At 37.7% G+C, this 14,162-nt stretch overlaps 1 protein-coding gene across 4 annotated transcripts in view; it reads left to right on the plus strand.

Moving 5' to 3' along the window:
* The window catches only part of RAP1B (RAP1B, member of RAS oncogene family), a 47,623-nt gene extending 42,570 nt beyond the window's left edge, over positions 1 to 5,053 (plus strand). For all 4 annotated transcript variants that reach the window (XM_059080362.2, XM_067009710.1, XM_067009709.1 and 1 more), the window contains 3 exons: positions 641 to 784; positions 1,474 to 1,590; positions 3,808 to 5,053. In XM_059080362.2, the coding sequence (XP_058936345.1) occupies positions 641 to 784; positions 1,474 to 1,560 (231 nt within the window). In that variant the 3' untranslated portion in view covers positions 1,561 to 1,590; positions 3,808 to 5,053. The remainder of the gene's footprint in view (positions 1 to 640; positions 785 to 1,473; positions 1,591 to 3,807) is intronic.
* Positions 5,054 to 14,162: the final 9,109 nt, after the last annotated feature.

Genomic DNA, 14,162 nt, shown 5'->3' on the forward strand with positions numbered 1-14,162 from the left:
ACTGTATAAGAAGCTAGAAATTCTGCTTTGGGGGCTTTCCAGATTTCTCCTTTTTGTGTTATGAAATTGGGAATGAGTATTTGATAAATACATGTTAGGAAACCAGAAAATTTTAAGTTGATTTATGTCCCTTGGAGAAACATCTTAAAATTTTGGAATATATTGGCTTTTCATGGTATACCCTTTTGCACTTCCTTTAAAAAAGGTTTTGTGTTTTGCTTACTATAATTAGTTGAAAGTCCACTGTAAGGGACTTCCCTGGTGGTCCATCGGTTAAGACTCTGAGCTTCCACTGCAGGGAGCACGGGTTCAATCCCTGGTTAGGGAACTAAGATCCCGCATGCTATGTGGTGTGGCCGAAGTAAAATAAAGGTCCATTGTGTTATAATTTTAAGAGTTTTTCACCCTCTTTTATAAGTAGATCATAGCTTGTTTTCTAAAAAAATTTCATGTGAAAAGTTCTTAAATTAACATTATCAAGGCTTTCATATTTAACTGTAAATTTTATTACACATTATTAACTTAGCATTTTTCTCTGGCATAATATAAAAAGTCTTCCTTAGGAGAAACATTTTAATTTGAATTTTGATTTGAATTTATATTGCATATTTGTTTACTTATTTGTTTTTACCCTTTTTAGGTTCCAATGATTCTGGTTGGTAATAAGTGTGACTTGGAAGATGAAAGAGTTGTAGGAAAGGAACAAGGTCAAAATTTAGCAAGACAGTGGAACAACTGTGCATTCTTAGAATCCTCTGCAAAATCAAAAATAAATGTTAATGAGGTATGGTGAAATAGAACTCTTGATTTGGAATTTGGCATTCAAAATTAATGGAAAATAATGAGTCTAGATTAACACAACCCCAGGTTAATTTGTACTCAGGGTGCTTTGTTGGTCATATAGGCAAAAGTCTTGTGTTAAGTAAATGGATGTTAATAAGCAATAATGCTCTTTGAGCCGCTTTATTAAATACTGGTACAGTGGAATTTATCATAAAATGAAGGAAGACTGGACAGAAAATGATAGGGGTGGGGAAGACAGATTAAGTCTTCAGGTATATGAAGGATGTTATGTAAAAGGCAAAGACAAATTCAAAAAGGCATGAACGGTTGTTATTCTGAAGGTACTTAAAATAATGTTGTAGAGTAAGGATACATAGAGTTGAAGAAGAGTACATAATTGTTCTCTTTGGATGGTGGTAAATGTTCTGTCTGAACTACGATCCCTGCACCTCCTTCAACTCAGTATTTATTTTAAGGAGAATGATTTTTAGCCCTCCCAAAAAATAAACAGAAAAGAACTTGGCAATTATAAGAATACCTGGCTTTACTCTCATTCCTTAACTGAACAGAATATTTGCTTTCTGGGGAAAAGTTCATGGAAAGTTCAATTTTTTCATTTTACTCGTTCACTTTTAGTTTTTTGGGGCCTTTTTTTCCTGTAAACTTTTTTTTAATTTAATATGTTTGCAGATCTTTTATGACCTAGTGCGGCAAATTAACAGAAAAACTCCAGTGCCTGGGAAGGCCCGCAAAAAGTCGTCATGTCAGCTGCTTTAATATACTAAATGCATTGTAGCTCTGAGCCAGGTATGTTGATTTATCTTTTCCTCTGTTCTGTTTGTTTGTTTCTTCTAATTTTTAACCTCAACTTTATTAAGGGTTAAGAAAGCAAATATAGGATTTTATTTTCTAAAAAAGAAATGGTTACTTCCTTTTTAAGATACGAGTTAATATGATATCCTAGTAATTAAAATAATTATTTCATTTATATATCATCATCAGAAGTAAGGTATTCCACATAAGTGAGAATTCTAGGTGTTTATCCAGTATATACTCATGCCTCAGTGGGTCACTGGTTTGTGTTGACAATACAGTGGTGATGAAAACCAGTCTTCTCTGCTTTCTTCTTTGTTGCCGTAAGCTAACTAAGGTCTAGTTGGAGAATTAGACAAACAATTGCAAAATGTGATAAATGCTATTGCAGAATAAGTCTAGCATGGTACTGATAATTTTTAAAAACTCTGATATGTGCCAGGCACTCTTAAGTACTGCCTATATATGTTAATTGCACTCTCACAACAATCCTGTGAGGCAGAATTATTATAATTCCCATATTACAGATGAGTGAACTGAGGCACAGAAAGATTGTTACTTGTTCAAGCCCTGCAGTTAGTGAATAGCCTAGTCAGAATTGAATCTAGTGATCTGCGTACATCAGAATTTGAATTTGAACTCTGGTCTGGCTCCCAAGTCCATAATTAGTCACTATTATGGGTGCTAGTAGAGCATTTAACTGGGGCACCAGACCAGTCAGATGTGAACTGTGGATTCAGGGAAAGTCTGTCAGAGTAAGATACATCTAAGTCGAAATCTGATGGATAAGTAGAAATTGTGTAGGGAATGAAGAGTTCCCAGGAAGAGAGAGCCACAGATACAGCCCTGAGATGAGACAGCAAAGGAAAACTGAGCATACAACACTGTAACATAGTTTTTGAAAACGGTCATATTAAATGAGTTAATATTTGTAAAGCAGTTAGTTCAGTGCCCTTACCTATTAACTGCTGTTTGCCAGGTATTGTTAAACCATATCTTACTATACTCTTATCCTTGGGATCTTTGAATGTTTGTAGCTCTGCTTCTTCCTGTGTTAAATGGCCCTATACTACCATAGAACTCTGATTCTGTATCTCTCTAGAGTTTTTGTCCCTACTCTCCATTTAAGGCTTTCTGTTTAGAGATACAACCACTCATTTTTTATATCCTCTCATTTCCAACCACGTGCCCATTCTCCTAGCAACACACATGTGCCTGAGCTCACACACTCCCATCTGTCCTTTCCAATTTGCTACATTCAACCTGCTAAGATTTAGGAAACTTAGAAAACTCATTCAGACTCCAAACGAGGGCTTAAAGTTCAAAGCATTTGTGGAAATTATTTCATCAGCTGCATCTATATTAACAACCTTTCTGGAGCTTGCAACAAATCTGATTCCTAGAAAACCAGTTTAAAAAAAAAAAGGAAGCATTTTTTTAGCCCAGGCATATGTGCAGAAAATCATCCAAAGTTAAATAAATAAATGACAGACCCGTGAGTTCTGATTTTACCTTCTTTACATCACTCAAATTTTTTTAAGTTTAATTAGGTATGATTTTAGTGTAATAACAGCCTTTTCTGACATCTGTCTTAGAGTTGGTAGAATCTGTTTATGTAGAATTAAAAAGTATATAGCTGTCAACTGTAGAGAGCATTTGTGAAATAAATTCTATTTTGTTCACTTCTCTGCACCAGCTTTTTAGCCACTCTTATTGGAAGAGTAGGGAAGAAAAGTCTTGATTTTCTAATAGAAAGCCTGGTTAGATGTGCATTCTGTATTCGTCATGTAATTCTAGGGTTGTAAACACTTACAGATCAGCCATTTTGTTAATATTGCTGTCTGTTTTATAATCCTAATTCTAGTAAAGGTGACCTAATGTAAAATTTTAATGTGGTGGGTTTTTTTTTCCTTGCTTTTAATCTTTGGAAGGTGATACAAAGGAATTTGCATTAAGGTACACTCAACTTACATTTGACTGACTTTCAAGAAGGCAGCAGAATAGATGCAGTTATTCCAAAAAAGATGAAAATGTCTACCCATGCTTTGCTGTGAATCGTGGTACCTGGTCATAATGTAATGACGAGGATAAGAACCTGTATTATATTTATTTCTGACACTTTAGCACTATTGTCTTAATATGTCCTTTGGATCTTTAGTGTGCTGTTTACACCCCATGTTTTCAATTAATTTAATTTTCTCATTTTGACAGGTCTGAAGAACTGTTGCCCAATTCAACAGTGCCAGCATTCCAACTTTGTTAAACCTACCAACATCTTAAATGGACTTTCTGTGGTGGTACCCTTTAAGAGGCGGATGAAAGCTACTACATCAGTTTGCACATTCTAATCACTTTCCAGTATCACAAGAGAGATTTTTACTTATATAATAGTCCTAGAGTATGCAGCTGGTAAAACCAGAGGCTACAATCCAGTATTACTGCTAAGAGACATTTTTCATCCACCAATGTTGTACATGTATGAAAATGGTGTACTGTATACTTTAACACGCCCTATACTTTGTATTGGAGAGTACAATAATGTAAATCCTAAAAGCACCACTATTTTAGCATAATAAAAGAAAGTCCAAAGAGCTCCTATATAGACTACTCCAGATAACTTCGCTTCTTTGATACTTGTAGCTTATTGTAATTTTTTTTAAGAAATTCAAGGTCATTATCATTGTATTGTACAAATAAGCGCTTTGATTAACACAGCTATATAGTTTTTTTAATTTTTAAAAACCTGTGGAGACAGTGATCTTGTCTTTAAAATATGATAGTCCTTTCAGTATAATGTCTTAGATTAAAGACGTTGCCTTTAATATCTGTTGGGAAGGAAATGTCCAGACTTTTCAAATCTTTTATTATATGTTTCCTTTTTTGTTTACATAGGGAACAATGTTTATAGTTGTGTGTACAGTGGGGGTCTACAACAAGAAGTGTATATTTTCAAACAATTTTTTAATGATTTAACAATTTTTGTAAATCATTTTCAGGCTTCTGCAGCTGTAGATTCTCACTGTGAATCCCCTGCTTGCTCATGCATAAGTGTATTTGCAATACCAAATATACAGGTTTAGTATTTTTGCCTGTTAGTGATTGTTTCACATGTGTAACGTTTTGGTTGAGATGTTAAATGGTGGACGAGTACTGTGGATGTGAATGTGGGAAGTAATTTTAATCATGTGTAATTGGTCACAAGGCCTAAGTTGCAGTAACTATTGCTGTTTTATTTAACAATGCCTTGTTGCTTTGTATGCATTAACGTTTGGGTGTAAAGATTGTGTGTCTATCCAACAGGGAGCCGCAGTATTTAAATTGACCAACCTAATGTTACAACTCCTTTTGAGGTGGCCAAATGTAAACTACAAGCCTTAATTAAAGTGGTGCAATTTTGTATAACTTAGCATCAGTAGTTCAATAAATTTGGATTGCCATGCAAGGGCTTGCATTATAATTACTTGCCACTTGAATGTGTTTTGTGTAATGTTTAACAGTGCTAGTAAATAAATATGGGTTTAACTTCTTTTTAAATGGAATGGGTGCATTTTGCATAGCGTGGTTTCATAATTTAACATTTGGGCAGACTCATTAGTTACAGAAATGATGAGAGAAAGAAGTCATATTTTTCTTAGTATTGTTTGAATATCCACATAACCATCTTTTGAATTTTTCCTTTGGAAAGAATTTTGTAAATCAAGCAATATTACTTATGAACGTATGCCTTTTCTGGGCAGTGTTCAGTAGCTCTTTGAAGTATAGGAGGAAGAATTGAAAATACTTTGGCAGGTGTTAAACTTAGATTTTTTTAAAACAATAGGGCGCAGTTACACTTGTGGTCATAAAAATCTTTTAATGAAGTGGACTCAAGTACTACTTTCTTGCTATATAATGAGTGTTTGTCTTAGATGTGCTGTAATTCAGTTCTTTTTTGAAATCTGTAAGTGAATCTTAACTCAAACTTTATCAAAATATTTTCCAGCCACTGAGCATATTAGCAATTAAGTAGTGATACCATCTAATTTAGGGATGTTTGCTAATCCCCTAAATACTTGGTATTTGAATGGGACATTTAAAAGCTTTCATTTTAGGGATTCCCTGGTGGCGCAGTGGTTGAGAGTCCGCCTGCTCATGCAGGGGACACGGGGTCGTGCCCCGGTCCGGGAAGATCCCACATGCCGCGGAGCAGCTGGGCCCATGAGCCATGGCCGCTGAGTCTGCGCGTCCAGAGCCTGTGCTCCACAACAGTGAGAGGCCTGCGTACCGCAAAAAAAATAAATAAATAAAAGCTTTCATTTTAAAAAGAAAAAAGTCTTATTCCTTACATATTTCACTTACAGAGTTCCATGTATTAAAAGGTTCCGTGTTATCTAAAGAAAAAAATGTTCTCTGAGAAACCCCACTTAACTAAGAGACTTGTTTTGGCAGAACTGGTTTTATTTATAGTCACTGGGAGAAAATTAAATCCACCCGAAGCGGAATTATGGAGCACTAAAATCACTTCAGTTAATTATGTCCTGTTGTTACATCCGTTTGGCCCTCTTTGAGGGCACCACCATTAATTCAGTTACCTTCATAAATGTTTGTTACCTGCCAGCTATGTGCCAGGCTGCGTTCTAGGCTCTTAAAAACAGATAAATATCCAACAGATAAATTTAGTAGTTTCTTGTCAGCCATTTATTCTAGGTCTGAGGATAGAGCAGCAACCAAGATCAACTTAGGACCCTGCCCCCTAGGATTGATACTTTTACTTTGGGGTTTCTCAGCCTCAGCACTGTGGATGCTGTATGCTAGATGATGAGTTGTTGGGGGCTTTCCTGTACATTATAGGGTTTTTAGCAGCATCTCTGGACTCTACCCACTAGATGTCGGTAGTACCACCCCCGCCCCCAAGTTGAGACAAGCAGAATTGTCTCCACACATTGCCAAGTGTCCTCCAGTTAGATTCAGAGAAAGGGGAGAGGGGTGTTGAAGGGCAGAATTGCCCCAGTTGAGAACTGTTGCTCTGGTGGGAAACAACACATCAATTACAGATGAGTGTTAGGGGTACAAAGCAGATGGTTTGCTATAGTGAATAAGAATGGGCTCCGGAACCAGATTTCCTGGGTTTCTAATCCCAGCACTGCCACCTCCTAGCTTGTAACCCTGGTTAGTTTCCTCAGTTGCTTTATCTGTAAAATGGGAATGATAGTAGCATCTACTTCACAGGAGTTAAAGAGAGTGCAGTACATGGCCAGTGTCATCCTCCAGGTCAATATTTTTGTCGCTTTTTATTTTGTATTTTGCTAACAGAAATGGGGCTGTGGTTTTGGCAAAAAGCACCATTGTCTCCCATACAAAATAATAACTGCAGCTTAGGAATGCAAATCATATGTAGGTTGACTTTCCTGGTACTTAAATGGACAAAAATATTAAAATAATTAAGTCAGAAAACTAATGAGTCCCTTTCTATGTCCCCAAGGATACTTGGAGAAAAGCAAATTTTTTGAGAAAAACAGTGATATTTCACGTAATTTTTCCAAAAAGTGTAAAAACCCTGTTTTAACTATCATGTTGATTCAATTCTTTTTCTTAAATATATAATCCTTAACCACACATGGATATTATGAGTAGGAAGTTTTAAAACCTCTTTATGAGAATAAGTTTGCTTTGCTTTTTTTTAAATCATCTCTAGATGTGGGGCAGAAAGCTTAGAATCAAAACTCATTACTGCAACATTTTTTCTTCTGGTTTGTCTGTGTCTTCATTGAATTTAATCCCCATCTATTATGTTATTCTGCCGCTCTTTAAATCATGGAAATGTAGAGTTACAGTATTTTATAATTAATACTCCTACGACCTTATCTTACAAATAATCATAGTGTTTGCAATCTTTTTTTAAAAATTTTAATGTTATTTTTTTGGTTGCATTGGGTCTTTGTTGCTGCACGCGGACTTTCTCTAGTTGTGAGCGGGGGCTACTCTGCGGTGCGTGGGCTTCTCATTGTGGTGCGTGGGCTTCTCATCGCCGTGACTTCTCTTGTTGTGGAGCACGGGCTCTAGGCTCATGGGCTTCAGTAGCTGCGGCACTCAGGCTCAGTAGTTGTGCACAGGCTCTAGAGTGCAGGCTCAGTAGTTGTGACGCACGGGCTTAGTTTTAGTTGCTCTGCAGCATGTGGGATCCACTGGGCCAGGGATCAAACCCTTGTCCCCTGCATTGGCAGGCGGATTCTTATCCACTGCACCACCACCAGGGAAGTCCCAGTGTTTGCAGTCTTAATCTGTTTGCAGTCTTAATCTCTCAAACTAGCAGTGAGCCTTAACAAATTGTGACTTATAAGACTCAAAAATTTTTTAATCTATAATTTTTTTGCAGTGTATCAGTACATCTGGTATTTTATGAATGTATGAGAGAAGTGAAATAGAAAATAGAACTAAACTTCTGTACCCTTAACTGACCATTGAAAGAACGTATGAGTCCTTTTTATGATATTGATGATATTTGTCAGAGCAACTAAGTTTGTAGGCTTGACATTAATTTATCTTTGAAAAGTAGAAATAAAATACTTATTGCTGAATAGGTCGGTTTTCTAAATGCTGCAGAAGTAATCCATATGTTCCACATACTTTGAACTTGTTCCCTTAAAACACCCTTTGTGTGGCCTATAGATTACTGACCTTAAAAATTAAAGATTTTTTCCCAAAATTAGGGGTATCCACCTGATTTTTGTATCTTAAGAATCAACAAACACATTCAGTATTGCATATTTACCATGGTTCGAACACTGTTCACTATGCTAGCGTGGATATAGCAGGGATGTTCTGCTCACGTGGAGTTTACATTCTATTGGGGGGAGGGGGGAGTCAACAAATGAGCAAAACTCAATTGGTAAAACAATCAAACTGTCTCAGAACTTTCTATTTGGGACAACTTAATGATTTTAGAAAAGCATGGTATCGTTTTTAATATGTATAAAGATGTTATCATTTGTAGGCAGTTAATTTCTCTATTCTGATTTATTTGAAAGGGTGTGGAGAGAATTTTTACTGTTTTGTTATATTACAAACCTAGTTTAACCTGATTTTCCTCATACAGTGACTTAAATGAAATAATTATCCATATTCAGCATTTGGGTCAAAATGCAGGTTTTTTCCTGAAGACTAAACAAGGCAGATCATACAAGATTTTAACGTGAATAGAGTATTCACTTACATCAAAAGGGTACAGCAGTTTTTTAAACAGGCAGAGATCAAAGCCTTTTTGTCATCTACCATTATTACCCATTGAACTTTCTATTTATAGTGTGGTAGTTTATGCCCCCCTGGGAGCACTAAGTTCAGAACAGGAAACTCTGTTTCTGTCAGACTTTTGAATATGAAATGTGCTGTGTTTGGAGGAGAGGGGAGTAGCAAAAAGTAAATGAGAGAATAAACCTAGTCCCTTCTGGCAAGGTGCTTAATTGTATCAGTGGTGGGGAAGGCCAGTCAGAAAGTATCAAATAAGCAAAAATCTAGTACCTCATATCTAACCACAGAGAGTTCATGCTCCATTATCCACACTAATCCAAGTGACTAAGAGTAAAAATTGTATTTTGCTTGTATGGACTATTTGATTTATATTTCTATTCGTTTTACTCAGGTCAGTGTTAATTAGATTCTCTGAGCAAATCAACCAGTGATGGAAAACTACATGGCTGGCAGAAAAAAATGAGTCTTTCCATACTGGAAATGGAGCAAGATCAGATGGGTACAGCATAGAGTGGGAGTCATATGACTAATCAACAGATTTTGACAGCTGTGTGAAAGATAGCTCAGGAGGTATAATGGTCGAGCTAGAGGTGGTAACCCAGCCAGTTTGTAGGTTGCTTGGGTTTGTAAGCATGAAGTGATAGCGTTGGAGCTGTGGTGAGAAGGGGAGCCCACAAAGTTTTAAAAAGGAATAACTGGAGAATTGTTTAATGGCTTACATGTGAGAGCTGAAGGAAAGAGTGAAATACCAGGTTGTATGAGCCAAACCAGAGGGATTGAAACCAATGATGATAAAATACAAAAGCCAACAAGGAATCGTGGTTTTTAGTGCATGAGCAAAACAACTTTTTGGTATGATGAAGTTTATTTTAAGTGAAATGTTTTAAAGGGTATCTAATGAGGAGAGGTGGATTTTAACAGACTTCGAAGTCATTGACATACAGGAGGCGACTGAAACCATGAGTGTGAATGAAATTATTTTCATAAGGATTAAGTTTAGAGAAAGAAATATAAGAAAGCCTGGCCTCAGTGGGATGGGGAGGAGAAAGGTTGAAGTACAAAGGATTGCTGTACAAAGACAAGGGCATAGAAGGCAGCAGATAGCCTTCTATAGCCAGAGAATACAGCATTCTTAATGGCAAGACAGTGTCCCCCTCTACTTGGTTTACACTGGTAAGGCCAGCAGTAGTTCATTCTCTCGTTGCATCGTAATTTATATCTGTCTCTTCATATACTTCTTGGTGGGGAATTAGCTACTAATCTAAGGAGATGATAGGATAGTTTTGGAAATACCATCCTCTGATTAGTACCAGGTCTGTGGATGTCTGTTCAGCAACTACAGGCACACCTCAGAGATAATGGCAGGTTTAGTTCCAGACCACCGCAATAAAGTGAATATTGCAATAATGGAAGTCACAAACTTTTTAGTTTCCCAATGCATATAAAAGTTATACTATGCTGTAGTCTATTAAGTGAGCAGTAGCATTATGTCTAAAAATACAAACCTTAATTTAAAAGTATTTTATTGCTTAAAAAAATGCTAATCATCATCAGCCTTTGGCAAGGTGTAATCTTTTTTCTGGTGGAGGGTCTTGCCTCAGTGGTGATGGCTGCTGACTGATCAAGGTGATGGCTGCTGAAGGGTGGGGTGGCTGTGGACATTTCTTAACAGAAGACAGCAATGACGTTTGCTGCATGGATCAACTCTTCCCTTCATGAACGATTTCTCTGTGGCATGCAGTGCTGTTTGATAGCATTTTACCCACAGTAGAACTTCTTTGAAACTTCAAGTCAATCTTCTCAAACCCTGCCGCTGTATTATCAGCTAAGTTTATGTAATATTTAAAATCCTTTGTTGTCATTTCAACAGTCTTCACAGCATCTTCACCAGGAGTAGATTCCATCTCAAGAAACCACTCTGTTGATCCACAAGAAGCAAATTATCCGTTGAGGTTTTTATCATGCGATTGCAGCAATTCAGTCACATCTTTGGGCTCCACGTCTAGTTCTAGTTCTTTTGCTGTTTCCACCACATCTGCAGTTACTTCATCTACTGAAATCTTGAACCCCTCAGAGCCATCCATGAGAGCTGGAATCAACTTCTTCCAGATTCCTATTAATGTTGATATTTTGACCTCTTTCCCTGGGTCAGAAATGTCCTTCTTTTTTCCATTATGGTTTATAATTCCCTTTGGTATACAGTAGGACCTTGTTGTTTATCCATTCTGTATATAATAACTTACATCTGCTAATCCCAAACTCCCAATCCAACTCTCCCCCCCGCCCCCGCTGGCAACCACAAGTCGGTTCTCAATGTCTGTGAGTCTGTTTCTGTTTCGTAAATAAGTTCATTTGTGTCATATTTTAGATTCCAGATATAAGCAATACATGGTATTTGTCTTTCTGACTTAGTATGATAATCTCTGGGTCCATCCATGTTGCTGCAAGTGACATTATTTCTTTTTTATGGCTGAGTAGTATTCCATCGTATTATATGTGCCACATCTTCTTTATTCATTCATCTGTCAGTGGACATTTAGGTTGCTTCCGTGTCTTGGCTATTGTAAATAGTGCTGCTGTGAACATAGGGGTGCATGTGTCTTTTCCAGTTATAGTTTTGTCCAGGTATATACCTATTAGTGGGATTGCTGGATCATATGGCAGCTCTAGTTTTTTAAGGAACCGCCATACTGTTTTCCATAGTGGCTGCACCAGTTTACATTCCCACCAACAGTGTAGGAGCATGCCTCTTTCTCCACACCCTTGCCAGCATTTGTTATTTGTAGACTTTTTAATGATAGCCATTTGAATCAGGAATGTTCTTTTTTTTTTTTTTTTTTGCAGTATGCGGGCCTCTCACTGTTGTGGCCTCTCCCGTTCTGGAGCATAAGCTCTGGACGCGCAGGCTCAGCGGCCATGGCTCACGGGCCCAGCCGCTCCGTGGCACGTGGGATCCTCCCAGACCGGGGCACGAACGCGTGTCCCCTGCATTGGCAGGTGGACTCTCAACCACTGCGCCACCAGGGAAGCCAGGAATGTTCTTAATAGCATCTAGAATGGTATTCTTTGCAGAAGATTTTCAAATTACCCAGATCCATCAGAGGAATCACTATGGCAGCTATAGCCTTACGAAATATATATCTTAAATAATAAGACTTGAAAGTCAAAATTACTTCTTGATCCATGGGCTGCAGAATGGATGTTGTGTTAGCGGGCATGAAAGCAGCATGAATCACCCTGTACCTCTGTCAGAGCTCCTGGGTGACCAGGTGCATTGTCAATGAGCCGTACTATTTTGAAAGGAATATATATATTTTTTGAGCAGTAGGTCTCAACAGTGGGCTGAAAATAGTGTACCACTTTGTTAACAGATGTGCTGTCATCCAGGCTTTACTGTTCTATTTATAGAGCACAGAGTAGATTTAGCATAATTCTTAAGGGCCCTAGAATTTTCAGAATGGTAAATGAGCATCAGTTTCAACTTGAAGTCACCAGCTGCGTTAGCTCCTAATGAGAGAGTCGGCGTGTCTTTTAAAGCTTTGAAGCCAAGCATTGACTTCTCCTTTCTAGCTATGAAAGTCCTAGATGGCATCTTCCAATAGAAGACTGTTTTGTCTACATTGAAAATGTGTTGTTTAGTGTAGCCACCTTCATTAATTATCTTAGCTAGATCTTCTAGATAATTTGCTACAGGTTCTACATTAGCACTTGCTGCTTCACCTTGCACTTTTATGTTATGCAGATGGCTTCTTAAATCTCAAGAACCAACCTCTGCCAGCTTCAGACTTTTCTTCTGCAGTTCCTTCACTTCTCTCAGCCATCTTAGAATTGAAGAGAGTTAGAGCTTTGCTCTGGATTACCTTTTGTTTCAAGGGCATGTTGTGGCTGGTTTAATCTTGTATCCAGACCATTGCAACTTTTTCCATATCAGCAATAAGGCTGTTTAATTTTCTTATCATTTGTGTGTTCGTTGGAATAGCACTTTTAATTTCCTTAGCACTCACAATTTGGCTATTTGGTGCAAGAGGCTTTGGACATGCCTTCCTCACTAAGCTTAATCATTTCTGGCTTTTGATTTAAAGTGAGAGACATGCAACACATTCTTTCAGTTGAACACTTAGAGGCCATTGTAGGGTTATTAATTGGCCTAATTTCAATACTGTTGTGTCTCAGGGAATAGGAAGGCCTGAGGGAAGGGCAAGACAGGAATGGCCAATCAGTGGAACTGTCAGAAGACGCACAACATTTATTAAGTTTGAAGCCTTATATGGGCATGATTTGTGGCATCCCAAACAATTAAAATAGTAACATCAAAGATCACTGATCACAGATCGCCATAACAAATATAATAATGATGAAAAAGTTTGAAATATTGCAAGAACTACCAAAATGTGACACCGAGACATGAAGTGAGCAAATGCTGTAGGAAAAATGGTGCCAATAGGCTTGCTTGCTGCAGCGTTGCCACAAACTTTCAGTTTGTAAAAAACATAATAATCTGCTAATTGTAATAAAGTGAGGTATGCCTGTATAAAGTCTGTTTCAGAGCCAGTATTGACAAACTTTTCAAATTCAGCTGTACCACGTCCACAAGGCATCTTTCAAATACATGTCATTGAAATATTTCTCCACCTACATTTCCAATGATATAAACATGTTTGTTCCTCTTTCTTAAATGGCACTTTGGTGTTTTACCCACAAAAATGCATTAGGGTGGTAAATTATTATTTATTAACTGGGTTCTCATATGTTGTCAACTTGTTTCTGTTATTTTCTAAAAAGACATTGGTGTCCTAGCTAAGCAGTATGTGTTAGTTCCTAGGGCTACCGTGACAAATGACCACAAATTTGGTGACTTAAAGCAACAAACTTTCTGTGACAGTTCTGGAGGCCCAAAGTCCAAAATCAAAGTGTTGGCGAGGCCTCGCTCCCTCTAGCGGTTCCAAGAGAGAAGTCATTCCTTGCTGCCAGCATTCCTGGGCATTAGGCCGCAATCACTCCAAACTGCCTTCATCTTCGTATCACCTCTGTGTCTCATCTGTCTTTTAAGGACATTTATGTTGGCATTTAGGGCACAGCCGGATAATCCAGGATAATCTCAAGATCCTTAATCACACCTGCAAAGACCCTTTTTTCAAATGAAGATAACATTCACAGGTTTGAGGATTAGGATGGGAACATATCTTTTGGAAGCCACTATCAGCCTACTACACAGCATTTTACTAATTTTGCAGTTACAAAGACCAGCGTGGGTCTACTCTAGTATAATCTGAAACATGCCAAATTGAATCAGCAGACCTAAAGGTCTCCCTAGAGAGATCCCACCTAGGAAAGCCCCA

Source organism: Kogia breviceps, chromosome 12 (genome assembly GCF_026419965.1).
Source record: "Kogia breviceps isolate mKogBre1 chromosome 12, mKogBre1 haplotype 1, whole genome shotgun sequence".
Taxonomy (NCBI): Eukaryota; Metazoa; Chordata; class Mammalia; order Artiodactyla; family Physeteridae; genus Kogia; species Kogia breviceps.